The sequence below is a fragment of the Cyprinus carpio genome, chromosome A19, assembly GCF_018340385.1.
Source record: "Cyprinus carpio isolate SPL01 chromosome A19, ASM1834038v1, whole genome shotgun sequence".
Classification (NCBI taxonomy): Eukaryota; Metazoa; Chordata; class Actinopteri; order Cypriniformes; family Cyprinidae; genus Cyprinus; species Cyprinus carpio.
The window spans coordinates 9347453-9362271 of record NC_056590.1 but is presented as its reverse complement, the minus strand read 5'-3'; the positions used below and the strand labels follow the sequence as shown (position 1 = coordinate 9362271).

The window sequence follows — 14819 nt, the reverse complement described above, 5'->3', positions numbered from 1 at the left end:
TCTTGCATCCTTTGTGTTGTTTTATAATTGTTGGTCTGTGTAGGTATGCACTAGATGGATGTGTTTTGAGGTTGTAGCCATTATTTCTGTATGTGTTTTAAAATAGCTTTTGTTGTTGTTTCTCCAAAATGCTTATTCTTTAAAATCAGTTCTAAATAGCTAAGCATATTTGAAATGTAAGTGTGAGATTTTATTTTATTTTATTATTTTTGAAGCCATCGGTGCCTTGCTCAAGGGCACCTCAGTCGTGGTATTGCCGACCCGAGACTCGAACCCACAACCTTAGGATTAGGAGTCAAACTCTCTAACCATTAGGCCACAACTTCCCCATTTTGGTAGCCCAAAATTAATTTAATTAAAAAAGACATTAGCTTAAGTAATTGTATTTGCTTTGCCTGTGCTCATTCCATTTAAAATCAGAGGCTACTGCATTTTAATTATGACATAGATGCTAAATACATGTTGTTTAGATTGTATAATTTTGAAATTTGAAGCAAAAACAGAATGGTCTGACATGAGCATTGTAAAACTGTACTACATAAAACATAACTGAACAAACAAAAACAGCAGACGGGCTGAATGAGAATGTCACTCTCTGGCAGCAGGTGGCGCTTATGAAACAGCAGGTATTTATAAGCTGCTGCCCCTTTAAGACTGAATGCACCGATCCTATTTAATGATGCACATGAGATTTCTTTGTCTACTGTTTACGTTTACTTAAACGTAAAGTTCTAGTTCTATCTAGATGTTTTGCAGTTTGAGTGGTTTTAAAAACTCAATACTGGTTCTTGGTATGAGAAAGGGGCAGATGCAGAGCCAATGTTTCCTGTCCTTTCTTTATTGTTAAAATTGAGCAAGGTTGGAAAGTAGAAAGTGCGTGTATTTGTGTGTGTGTGTGTGTGTGTGTGTGAGAGAGAAAGAGAGCATGGTGTGGATTCTCTGCAAAGAATCATGGGATTTGTCTGAGTGGCATGTCTTGGCCTGGATCATCTGTAGGTTCCTCTGTGGCAGTATATGTGATGTAACCCGCTCTTTTTCTGTCTGTCTCTCGATGGCACTCAGAGATCAAAGCTCAGGCTTGTGTCTATATTTATCTGTAACCACCCTCTCATGTTTCCTCTGCTTGTGGATCTGCAGTCGTGCTTCTTCTCTTCCTCCTCGTTGTCTGGGGGTCAGCAGCCATTCAGAAGACATCACACGATTGTGTTTATTCAAGCCTGCAGACCTGCATAACACTAATGTGTGAGCTCATAAATGTTGGAGGACTCGTTTAAGATGAGTGGACCGTGACATGAAACATGTTCCAAATCACACAGTGATCATCTCTGTCTGGGTTTATCGGCATTACGTTTGCCTACAAGTGGCTGTCAGAGCACTAGTGTCTTATTTATCTGTCATTATGGCAGGCCTATTATGTCAGGTATTGGTGTGATTTAATGCTTTGTTTCACCTGCCAATAGTGGATAAATTGAGAGAATTTATCAGCTACAAAAATGTCTCAATGGGCAGTATTTTGTGCTTTATATACAGTCTGAGTGTACACTGAATATCTGTGATTCAAAATCTAATTTGAACTTGATAAATAATAGAAAATTATGCTGGAGAGTTTGATCATCAGGTTTTGTTCATTATAGCAAAATCAGACAACATACTGACTATATGTTATATTATATTATATTATATTATATTTTTTGATGTTTTTCGGTGTTATTTATTTTATATTTATTTAATTCTACTTTTCTCCCTCCCTCTTTTTTCATTTTTTTAATTATGCATTTATTTATTTCTATTTAATTTTATTCAACTTTTCACGTAAATTGGCCAAATTGGTCTCTCTCTCTCTCTATTTTTATTTATTTATTTATTTTTGCCCCAAAACAGTTTTCCACCCTAAATATATTATAATTTGTTTATTTTTATTTTATTGTATTCTATTCAACTATTTACTAATTTTTTTTTCATTTAAATCTCTTTTTATTTTTATTTTGCCCCAAAACAGTTTCTCCACTACGTATATAATATAATTTGTATTGAAAGGTAATACAAATTGCAGAAGTGAGTATTAGGCCTTTAGGTCCAACTGTATATATGAATTAATTCTTTAAAATATATTTCTAAAGGAATTATTTAGCATTTTTTCCCTAAGAGTTGTATTTTTGACAACAAATATATAAAGGTTAAAGCCAGTTTTTACTTGCATTGGATTTTTATCAAGTGTTATTTCTGAACCCTGCACACGCACATACAGTAATATCAGAGACATTCAAACACACAAGAGCAGCAGAAGAGCCATTCAAATTATTTCCCATGATCAGCGGCATTTATTTAGCTATTAAATGTGGTCAGCGCTCTTTATTGCTTTAATGGACCTATCAGAAGTATCTCTCTCATGTATTTATCAGAGATGTGAAAACAGCAGAACTCTTAAAAAACCCATCTGAGCTGGAGAACGTCTGACGGCTCTTTCTGCACCTGCTTGTCCTCCAGTCCAGATACTCTCATATAAACTGATATCTGCTGAGAGCTCCTGCAGTTCTTCTGCTGTTAAAAACTCAACGGTGCTGTTCAAACTAAATGAATCTGCTCTGAAGGCTGACACTTCGCTGGTCTTAAATTGACGTGTAGTTCGAGGAGACCTTCACGGGTCATTGCGTTTTAGATGGTGGATTATTAAAAAGTAAAGACAGAAACTTTGTCAGACTTTTAAAGTGTGCTATTTCTAGAACTTGACTATGGTTCATATGGTTATGGTTCTCTAATTCTTTCATTTATTGAACTCTCAACCCCTCTGAACTCAGACAGTCTAGCTATAACTGCGTTTGTACATCATAGTCCTGATAATCACAGTCCTCACAGTTGTAAAATCACACTGATGTGACAGAGATGATAATAACAATCCATAGAGTCTATTGTTCCTGACAGATAAATGCTTATACTCTAAAAAACATTCCATCATCATATTTAAAAACATATTTTAAAGTGATTTTATTTGTATTAAATATATTAAATACTTATTTTTATTATAATTATTAAATATTTGTTCATTAATTATATTTGACATTTATTTCATTTATTTATTTATGTATTTATTTATTTATTTTTTGCCTTTATTAAAAAGGATAGAGGTGAAAAACAATGAGGAACAGGAGCTTATTTTTAGATAGATTATCCTAATTATTTGTTAAATCATGAGTGTTTGATGGTAGTATCAGTAAGTAAGAGCATGTATTATTTACAAAACCCTGAAACACTTTACTCAGCATGCTTTGGTTGTTTAACGCATTCCGCGTTGCCATGGGAACCGGCCAGGATTTAGATGATTCTGTTCATTTACACCGAGGGGCAATGCGGCACTGTCTGTTTCAGCCACTGATCTATTCCCGTGTGTGTGTGTGTACCTGTAAGTGTTTGGATGTTTGTTTGTTTGTTACACAGTTCCTAAGAAATCAGCAGATTGTGCAGTATGTGCAGACACTTATGGGCTCCTCTGTACTTTATTCCTAATGGTCATTGGCTGCTCTGTATTTCAGGCAAACTTGAAAACTTTTCTTGAAAAAACAATATATACTGTATACTCCAATAATCTTTGTATATTTTACTTATTTTTCTTTATTTTTGTTTATTTTTTGCAGTGTAGATACAGGGCCTAAGATATAACCTTTTTACTTATAATTCAAACAGAATATTTTGATATTGATGATGAAAAAAAGAAAATAATAAAATGATAAAAAAGGTCCATGAAAACATTGTGTCATCTAACCACTTTAATGTGTAACTCATTGGCTGGCTTGCATTTCTTTGGCTGCTGTGTGCACCATCCGTATGTTTCATTGGCTGCTGTGTAAACTGCCTTGCATTTTCATTGGTTGCTATGTGCTGTGTCCTGTGTTTCATTGGCTGCCTTATGTGACATGACGTGACATATAGCCAAGTATGGTGACCCATACTCAGAATTCGTACTCTGCATTTAACCCATCCAAAGTGCACACACACAGCAGTGAACACACACCCAGAGCAGTGGGCAGCCATTTATGCTGCGGAGCCCGGGGAGCAGTTCACGACTGAGGTGCCCTTGAGCAAGGGGTTCGGTGCCTTGCTCAAAAGCACCTCAGTCGTGGTATTGCCGGCCCGAGACTCGAACCCACAACCTTAGGTTCATTGGTTGATTACGTGCTGCTCTTTCTTTCTTTCTTAAAAAAGGCCAGAGTGTGCAATCAACTACTAATGATGTCCTCATTTAAATTTACAACCTTATGGCAAAAGAGAATGTTCTCTCTCTCTCTCTCTCTCTCTCTCTCTCTCTCTCTCTCTCTCTCTCTCTATAGTATTTGTATTTAACCGCAGTACAGCATTAAGACTGCATCCCCTAACTGTTTACTTTGTGTATGCTTTATAATGTTAAAAAATGCTAGTGAAACACATTAAATATATGTGTACTTGAGGGGAACAGCTAATCTGGCTCAGCACAATACAAGCACATTTGATCCTTGTGGTTCTATTGTGTTGGCGTGGCACAGAATTATAAAATTGTCATGCTGTACAATTCCTAAACAAGCTCTTTTGAGCTGTAGGATTAAAAAAAAAAGCTTGTTCGGTACAGCTTGTTCCTTTCTTATGCTTATAAAGGGGAAGCTGTTATTTGCGTTTCTCTTTCTGATAGTCAACAAAAGTGATGTTTCTAGTCCAATCAGGATCCATGCAATCCTTCACCCTTTGCGATGTAATTATAGGGCGTTTCGCACTACTTTAGTTCCAGAACTAAATGTACAGTACTAAAGTACTGGGATGATTTTGCAAAAACTATTTCCCAGTACCATTTAAAGGGTTGCATTCGCACCAAGAGTGTGTACTAGGATGTGACGTAAGCCTGTTGACAGCGATGTCATTTGTGCGCGGTGTTCAACATAGAAAACAAAGAAGAACAACGTTAACAACAGGAGGATGGAGGATGCTGTGATCGGAGCTGTGTTTATGTTGTGTCTCGTGGGTTTCACAATAATGGACATGGAATGTCGACGTATACATAAAGCGACTGAAAGAATGGAAAGGAGGACTAAGAATCTCCAATGACAACTGGCAGTGCTACATTTGCTACAAGTGCCTGCACTTCAGCGTCCATCCATCTATCGCTGTTCATCATACTTGCGAAATAAGTTGACACAATGTTTACAGTATGTTTACACAGCTTTTTAAATCCTGGCGGGTGAGGGCGTTTTCGTACGTGTTTGGCCAATCAATGTCTACTTACGTCACGGGTAGTACCAGTTGTGCTGGTTAGACCCTGTATCTGAGTAGGAGCTAATTTGGTTCTTGAAAAAGGCAGTCCGGTACTAAAATCGTATCCAGTTCCGGCGGTGCAAAAACACCAAAAAGTGGGTAGTTCCACAATTAGTTCTGGTACTATGAAAAAGTTCCTGTGGTGCGAAAGGCCCTAATAGGTCCCTGTCCAATCATGCACTCCCATTGTTTGAGTGTGCTTCTTGTGTGGCAGACATCAATAGTGTCGTATTTCACATCTGTATTAGTGTGGTCAGCAGGTCTTTTGATTGAAAGGGTTTCTGCTCACTGGTGTGTGATATAATTTAGTCGTTTGCGCAGACGTACGAACATGATAATTACACTGCGGAGACCTCACTGTCTTATTTGCTCTCAGCAGGTGGTGATTAAAGCATCTAAACTAGAAGGCAACCAACGTAATGGAAGAACCACGCAGTTGTACTGTATTTTAGCGAACTGATACCCATCCTTGAGTTCTACTTTTTTACCTACATCTCTATATTTTATTATTTTCGTTTAGTTGATAATTTAAGTTTAGTTTATTTGTCTGTTTTATTATTATATTATATGTTTTATTTTATTTGGTTGCTATTTATTTTTGTATTTTATTATTCATGTAATTATATTTTTTATGTCTGGTTTTTTTTTTTTTTGCCTTGATTTCCAGGCCTAGAAAAGTCATGAAATATTTTTATAGTGAATATACATTGTTCTAGTTATGCTTTAAAATATGTGTCATTGTTTAGAATTTGATCTTTGCTAATGCAATAACTAGAAAATAGTACAGGGTAGTATACAAATAGTAATAGTAAATCGAATTGGATGTATAGAGTTCAAATTGAGATGCAGGCAGTCTTGATACCTTTTTATATTGTGTTAGAAATGCATGAACGGGGCATCTTAAAACGTTCAAAACAACAGATGCACAACAACTCTCTGTTGATTCTGTTTTGATGTTTAAAAAATAGCTGTTGTAGAAACAGAACTCCTCTGGGCTGCTTCTGTGAGCTCAGGTCTTTTGGACAAAAAAAAAAAAAGAACAACACAAACATTTAATGGTTGAACTGTGGTGAGATTTTTGTGTTTTGTCAGACTTTATAATCTTCTACAGAGAGTTTTCCAACTCTCATTTCTCTATTCCTCCATTATGTTTTGAAGAAGATACCCTAACTGCCCAAGCAAATTACCAGATTCAAATGATAAAAACTGGAACAACCCTTTATATCCACCAGAATGGATGAGTCTGGGCCAGAGAACAAAGGTGGAGTCGGCTGGTATTAAATGGGCATAAAATAATTGTGGTCATCGTAATAATCTTCCCAAATGACTGAGAGGTGAATGTGAACCCAGCTGGCGATTCTCAAATTTGTTTTTGTCGCAATTAGCCATGCCACTTAAAACAGGATAAGACACTCAATCAGACCAAAAGCGCATCTGAGACCTTCATCCTCTGTGCTAAAATATGCTTAGCTGTAGTAACTTAAGTAACTTTAGGTGAATGTTTCATGAGGAAGTGCTTGGAAGACTGATGGTCAAATTTGCTGAGTAGAGATATGGGCTGTTTAATCATATAAATCTCGTGAAAAGAATCCACCAATAAGATGGAGAGGATTTGGAAACACAGGAGACTGAAAGATGGAAGAGGCGATGTGATTTAATTTCCATACCTGGAGTGAAGAGCCATCATCTGTACACATCTGGAATCAAGGGCTTCCATGAAATGGAAAGATGAGCGTTTACTCAGACAGCAGGGCGCTGGGGGAGCAGAGCAGACACTGCTGCTAAGAGGCTAAAGAACAGACCTCTAAACACAGGAGCGTTAAAAAAAAAAAAATGTATCTGTTCCACTGGTGAGAACCAGGGTGTTGACGGTAGAGCGTATAGAAAAGAACATGAAGATTTTTGTCATTATTGGTATGGCCTGAATAGGCCAGAAACATCATCCATCCATCCATCCATCCTTTGTTCTGTCTATCTGTCCTTCTGTTGAACAATATTTCTGTTGTTCTATCATTGTACCTATGTATGTCTCTGTCTGTCATCAACCATCCATCCATCCATCCATCCATCCATCCATCCATCCATCCATCCATCCATCCATCCATCCATCTGTTTATAACCTGTCTGTCTTTATCATTCTGTCTGTCCTTCTATCTATTTGTCATCCTGTCTATCTAGATTTCTGAAAAATCTTGAAATGTCTTCAAGAAGTTCATCATTGTTCTCTTCACTAGACTACAGAATAAATCCTGAACAAATATCTGCACCCAGCGTTGGAGAGTGGAGGCAGCGGTATGTAAATGACAGCATTGATTAAGCGTCATGTGTTCACTCTGTAAGGAGACTCGAGTGGATCTCCCCCTGCAGAGAGTCACCCACTCACTTAATGACACACAAGCTAAACAAAAGTGTCAGGGGTGCTTGCTCATCGAAAAGTCACAAGCACAATTTTAAGGTGTTTTAGGTGGTTGCCAGGATGTCACTGAGGTTGCTAACAGGTTCATGGGAGCTATTGTGTTATTGTGTTATAGTGTTGTAGATGGTTGCCAGGATGTTGCTATGCAGTTGCTAAAGAGTTCAGGGTAGATTTTACATCTTTAACTTTTATTTATGCAGTTGTTATAGTGTTGTGAGTGGTTGCCAAGGTGTCCAGAGTGGATTTTACATTCATTTTAATGACAGTTGCTATAGTGTTGTAGGTGATTGCCAGGGTGTTGCTATGTGATTGTTAAGGGGTTCAGGGTGGGTTTTAGATTTTGACCGTGTTGCTTTGCAGTTGCCAGAGTGTTGTGTGTCATTGCTAGGGTGTTGCTGTGAGGTTGCTAGGGTGTTTTTTTTTTTTTAGGTTTAGCATTTTGTTTTGCATTTGCGAGTGTTACCAGGCTGTTTTTATGTGGTTGTAGGTGCAGAATAAGTTATGCACAGTTTAATACTCAAGTTTAATACCTGAGAAATTATAACAGAAATGCATTGACAATAAAGAAGATGTATTAGTCCATGCACAGACATGTCCAGTACCTCATGATGGCGTGTGTAGTCTGTGGTTCTGCCACTTTGAATACAGAGACCATGAAAGAAATAGCTGTATGTAATGACATACAGTGTGTGTGTGTGTGTGTGTGTGTGTGTGTGTGTCATCTTTCTAAAAATAAGTTTCAGCACTTGCTGAAAAGCTGAAATGAGCTCTTACTGTCACATAGCAACAGTCAGACTCACCATGGAGCACTTGACTTTCCTTCCTCCCTCCTCTTCTCCTGCATGAACCCTGCACCCTGCGAGTGACGGACAGCTGTCAGCACCAATCAGACGCATCATCTCTGACATCAGAAGGTCTCCAGGGCCTGGTCAAGCAAGATGTGTGAATCATTCACTTGTGTGACCCAAGTGTATAAACACACCTGACATTTGCCTTGTGGTCCTGATACTCTTCCTGTGTGTAATCGTGTGTGTGAGTGTGTGTGCTGTCATTCTTATTCTATTCCACATCTCTAATGGAACAGTCATGCCCATTATTGTGTGTTTGACTCTTGTGCTCAAATAATTCTGAAGATTACTAAAGCCTAGTATCTTTTAATTTGTTTTCTTAATTATGGTAATAACTCAAGTATGGTTTTCATACTGAAAATAGAAAAAAACAAAACAAACAAACATACATTTGGACAAGAAATGAACATGTGATTGACATGGCTGCATTTATTGTACAGCAACCTTCAATGTGAGTGTGTTTAAATAGTATACTTTAATATTGACTGAGAAATATATATATAAATACACTGCTCAAAAGGGATCAGTAAGATATTTAATGTTTTTTAAGGAAATTTCTTATGGTCATCAAGGCTGCATTTATTTGATCAAAATACAGAAAAAAGTAAAATTGTGAAATATTATTGCAATTTAAAATAATGGTTTTCTGTTTTAATAAACTTTTAAATATAATTTTTTCCTGTGATTCAAAGCTGAATTTTTATTATATTATATATATATACACACAAACACATGCCAGAACATTTTGTTGGTAAATTTACGGTGATTTCTCTCAACCTTAAACACTGAACAATGCAATTTGTAATTCAGAAAAAACTTGTAAAAAACAATACAGAAAAATAATTGTATTAACACAGTACATAGGGTCGTATTTCTATGGACTCTAATGGGCTACTGTATTATATCCATCCATTATTATATTACTATAGTAATCTATAGTATTCTATTTCTATATTTCTATAGTATTTATGTTTTGTATTTGTACCTTATTTTCATATATGTATGTATGTGTCTGTGTGTGTGTGTGTGTGTATACTATTAGTAATTTTTGTATATTTCTTAAAAGTATCTAAAAAGAATATTTGAAATCCCTGTGGAGAAAATTAATTTGGGAAAAAGTTTTGGAGCTAAGACTGCTGAAAATCTGGGCGTTCTCTATTGTGCTCTGCGTTTATGAGCCAGTCAGTGGGCGGTCCGTGGGTGTGCCGTCTGATGGCCATACAAGTTATCATCAATCTCTCTCCACCTCACTAACAGCTTTAAACAGTACAATCATGGCCTTAAGTATGTGACAGGCTCCAGTGATGATACTATTGATCTGTGCAAACAGTACTTTAAAAGCTTTACAGTTATTACAGATCCAAACAAATGGATGTTAAACCTTCTCCAGGCAGACACTAAACTGTTTACAGTTCTCAGACTGCAAGGCCGACAGCTGCGCTTGTGTTTACAGTGAGAAGGGGTTCGCATTTAGGACCTGGACCATCGAGACCTCTCGAGAATGCTGTTGAGATGTGTGTCAGTGTCCACTAATCACACAGATCACAGGTCAAACAAGCAAATCTTTCCTGGCAGTTAAACTCAGCGAAGAAATAAACAAATTCAGTCTATGTTTGTCACACACTAGAGCCTTTAAGACGTCTTTATGTAAATAAGCTCTGTTGTGATTGGCCAGAATCTCCATACTAGGATTCAAGTTACTGAGTTTTGTATAGGCAAAATCATATCATATGTTAATAAGGTGATGGTTTTTAAATGACCCATTTTGTAGTTAGTTGCAGTGAATGAAATGGGTGGACTGGGGAGGAAAATTTGATTGTTAGAATATTTCTACATTATATTCAAAATAATATCTGAATGAAATGACTGAATGAACATGCAGTAATCAGAATAAGTTCAGAATGTTCTCATCCGTGATTTGAGGGTCTGTTGAGGACACACACATTAGGACATACACACTTACACACAAGCACATTAAGGCCTAAACAAATAAGAACGATACCAGAGGCCTGTAACCACACACACAACAGTGTTAAGTTTAGAAATGTCAGGTAATTTGTCTTTTAAGGATGAAAAAGCAGCCTCAGGGGAGACTGTTGTTTCCTCCTAGGAAATCAATGGAGAGGCTGTTTCATTTAGAATGCGAGAGAAAAAACAAAGCATTTTAATACGAGCTTTAGAGAGTAAGAGAAAGACAGAGAATGAGAGAACCACTCTAATATCACCTTGTGAAAGCCAAGCAGACAGAGATAGATTCAGATGTTGCATTTGTTTTGCAAGTTGAATCGGATTCATAATCTGTGCTGGTTTTGTCACTTTTATTTTGATTCAGTGTTATGACATCATCACCCTCGTATGCAGTCTATTTCTGAAACCTGTGTCGTAAATTATTTAAACTGTTCTGGATGGATTATGAATGTTGAAAACCTGAATCACCTGAACAATAAATGTGAATTTGATTTATTCGTTTTGCAAGATTACTTACAGTAAATCACAACTTTATATGAATAATCCTGTCGACAATCATTTCTGATATAATAACTGTAGTGTAGCATCCATTATTTCAACCCTTGGTTGCTAGTCTGCCTACCTAGACAGTACTTTAAGGCTGTTCAAAGGCAGCATCCCGGAGTGCATTGCAACAACCTCAGTGAAAAAATAATTCTGTTAAATATTATTTTTATTATTTTTTAAAGTGTTATATTATTAATTTATTCCTGTGATGATAAAGCTGAATTTTCTGCATCATTACTCAGTCTTCAGTGTCACATGATTATTTAGAAATCATTCTGTGCTGATTTGCTGTTCAATCATTTTTTTCAATTATTAATGTTCAATCATTAATATCAGTGTTGAAAACAGTTGTGCTGCTAAATATTTTTGTGAAAATTATGATGCATATTTTTCTGAATTATTTTATTTTAGTTCAAAGAAATAGCATTTATTTGAAATAGAATTCTTTTGAAATTTCTGATCAATTTTTGATCAATTTAATGTGTCCCTACTGAATAAAACTATTAATGTCTTTAAGAAAACTTTCTGACCCAAACGTTTTGAAAGGTACCAAGTTTACTTCATTTAACACCGAAAATCAATTTCATATTATTATATTATAAATATAAAATTGTTAATATAGTTAAAATGAATATACAATTATGTAATTGGGTGTAATGTGTTGTTTAATTTACTTTTTAGTGTCAAAATCTCAAATCTCCTTTGGTCTTTGCAAGAGCTATTTGCAAGATGCATAAGCTGTTGTCAATGTACTGTATATTGTTTAAATTAATCCACTATAAGTTTGCATAACATTTTTTTGAACCTATGAATTATAAATGGTTAAAACTCAGTAACGGCCTTGTATCAGCATGATCTAGAAAACAATGTTACTGTTTACTGTGAATTATAATTTTTGAGTAATTTTTTCTAGTGTTTCTTTTCTCTGAGGTGCAGTTTTTCTGACGTGTTTAGCCTCGATATAGAAGTGTGAATCATATATCCCATATGCATAACGACTGCAGGGATGACTTTGAATGGATGCTGGTTTTCTGTGCATTAAAATGCTGCAACAAAAGCTATAAGAATTATAACTCAAATAACTTTACGCAAGCTTTATATGACACATGACGACTCTTTTAAACACTAATGCTCTCTCTTCATCTGCAGACAGGTGTGTGAGCATCTTTCCAGGGTTAGGACACCTCATCACCATGTGCTTAACACATCCAGCCCTCTACCACTGCTGTATCAGAGGTTCATCTCTAAATCAAACTCCAAGGCGACAGAACGGCTCCAGAAATAGTCATTCAACTACAGAGCTTTCGCTCTGTTCTGATAGACGCTGCATGGGTAACAGTGTGGGAAAACAAGCAGATAAATCAGTCTCAGCACCCATCCTTCAAAGTGACGGGTGGCTCCAGACGATTTCTGCATCTCGGCTGGGCACGTGCTCGGGCACAGAGACATCATAGTCACATCTTCAACGCCTTAGCATGGCAAGCTTATAATCAACCCACTCACACAAGGGCTGAAAATAGCCAGCGCTGGCAGATAAATATGTTTTTTATAGCATTTTTCCAGTGACACTTTCCAGGCATAATTAGAGTCAGTGGAAACAAACTTCGAGAATCAGGGAAAGCTTCATTAGCATGGCTGTGGAGTCAGCAGAAGAGGGAATTCTGGGACAGGGTTGGCATTAAGGCCACCAGCTGAAAGTTGTAGACCCGGAGTGAAAGTTGCGGTTGTGGATCAGGCTGAGAGGGCCATGTACACATGACTTTCCCCAGTGTGCGTGCTAGAGCCAGGCCGCTCTGCCATCTGTTAGCCTGGGCATCTGACGCTGGAATACCAGCCTCTTGAAAACCTCTTACCAACCTCCCACTGCCTTTCACAGCCATGCTTTCATTCTCTGTTCTTGCACATATTAGAGCATCTTCAAATCACTCTGTCCCGCTCTCTCATGAAAAAGCATGATTAATTCAGTTTCTAATGCTATAACAATAATGCTATAACAATAACAATGATATTTAACAAAAACAACTATTATTATTATTATTATTATATATTATTTTATAAGACTACTACTACTGCTAATAATAATTTAAATATAGATTTTCTAGCAAATATGAGAATGAAAGAGAGCTTATTTAAATACTACATTTTATTTAATTCGTTGTAAGAACATATTGTTAAATTGTTGTATATTATATTTATTGACGTTCTAATTTGAGTTTGCCATAAATATATCCAAAAATTTTACTGATGGTATGGCATTAAATAAAATAAATAAATAATAATAATAATCAGGTATATATAAAATAAATAACAATAATAATAATTAATAATAGTAGTACACATTCAAAATTGTAGATGTATTTACAATGTTATTTTAAAATTAAGTTAATTTCCACTAAAGTGGTGCATGGTGCATTAATGTAGTAAATGTTACTAAATTAACTTGCTAAATTGACAGCCCTAGTCAAACCTTAAAAGTATTGGCTATCAGTATAGACTGAAAAGATCATTGCATATTTTGTTTTCAGTTCTCTAGACTTTTCAGAGCTTGACTCAGCTGCTGTGTGTACATGATATTTAGATAATCAGAGATTGAATGAGATTAATTGGCCTCATTAGATAATACCTGTTACCTCAGCGGGAGTCACTCTACTCAAGCAGAGAGAGAGACACACACACACACACACACACACACACACACACACACACACACACACACACACACACACACACACACACACACACACACACACACACACACACACAGACTTAGGCAGAGTTTATTTAATGTAGGAACAGGTTGAGCTGTACTTTCAGAATGCTTTCACCAGCTATAGTTAGATTCGATAATTTGATTTGTTTATTAATGCATCAGTTATTGAAATATTAATGAAAGCTCTGCTGCAGGCATGCAAGTCAGCTGGAATAGGGTGGCGATTGGCCATTACCAGGCTGACAGACCATGTGTTCGTACGAGACGGTCGTTGTTCTGAGCACTGAAATATCGTCCTGCATTGATTACATAGCGTAATTAAATCCAGTTCTTGCTCTGTTCTTGCTCTCTGTCGTTGTTAAGGGTTGGACGACTGGATCGATCAGCAGTGCTGATATCAGCGGCTGGTGAGAGGCGTGTAAGATCAGCTGTTCTTTTAGACATTCAGGAGCTGTGGTTCATCAACACCGATACATAAACACCACCTATCAACATGCCCTCAAAGACATCAAGGTCTCAGTGTGGCAAAGCACTTTCAGACTGCCTCTTTTTCACTGCAGATCACTGTCAGTGTGAACACATGTGAAAGCAGCATCTTAACTGGAAATGAGACCTTGAAAATGACTGTAACAATGATTTGTAACATTCTACATAGGAAACAAGGTTATTATAATTAACTAAAATTAAAACTTAAACCAATAAATAATATATATTATTTTATATATATATATATATATATATATATATATATATATATATATATATATATATATATATATATATTCTTTTTTCAACTTTTTCAACTGTCAAGGCAAAAATTTTCATTTTTATTTAACTTGTGATGTACTACAATAACTAAAACAAAATTAATAAAACTGTTTATACATATTTAATAAATAAATACATTTGTTTATTTATAAAAAATAGTTAAAATGAGGAAAAGAGAACACAACTCGCAACTTTAAACTTAAACATAAAACTTTAACTAAAATTAAAATTTGATATACAAATGAAAATATAATAATAAAAACTAATTCCATAATGCTAATAAAAA

General features: G+C 36.0%; 1 protein-coding gene across 5 annotated transcripts in view; it reads left to right on the top strand.

Moving 5' to 3' along the window:
- Nucleotides 1-14819, top strand: part of LOC109085850 (trafficking protein particle complex subunit 9-like) — a 201821-nt gene that overhangs the window by 143679 nt on the left and 43323 nt on the right. Inside the window, exon 22 of one of the 5 annotated variants that reach the window (XM_042776266.1) lies at nt 14129-14265. The exons of 3 other annotated variants lie outside the window; for them this stretch is intronic. In XM_042776266.1, the coding sequence (XP_042632200.1) occupies nt 14129-14160 (32 nt within the window). In that variant the 3' untranslated portion in view covers nt 14161-14265. Of the gene's footprint in view, nt 1-1137; nt 1290-14128; nt 14266-14819 lie in introns of those variants that run through there. One more of the 5 variants, XM_042776265.1, reaches the window with a different exon arrangement.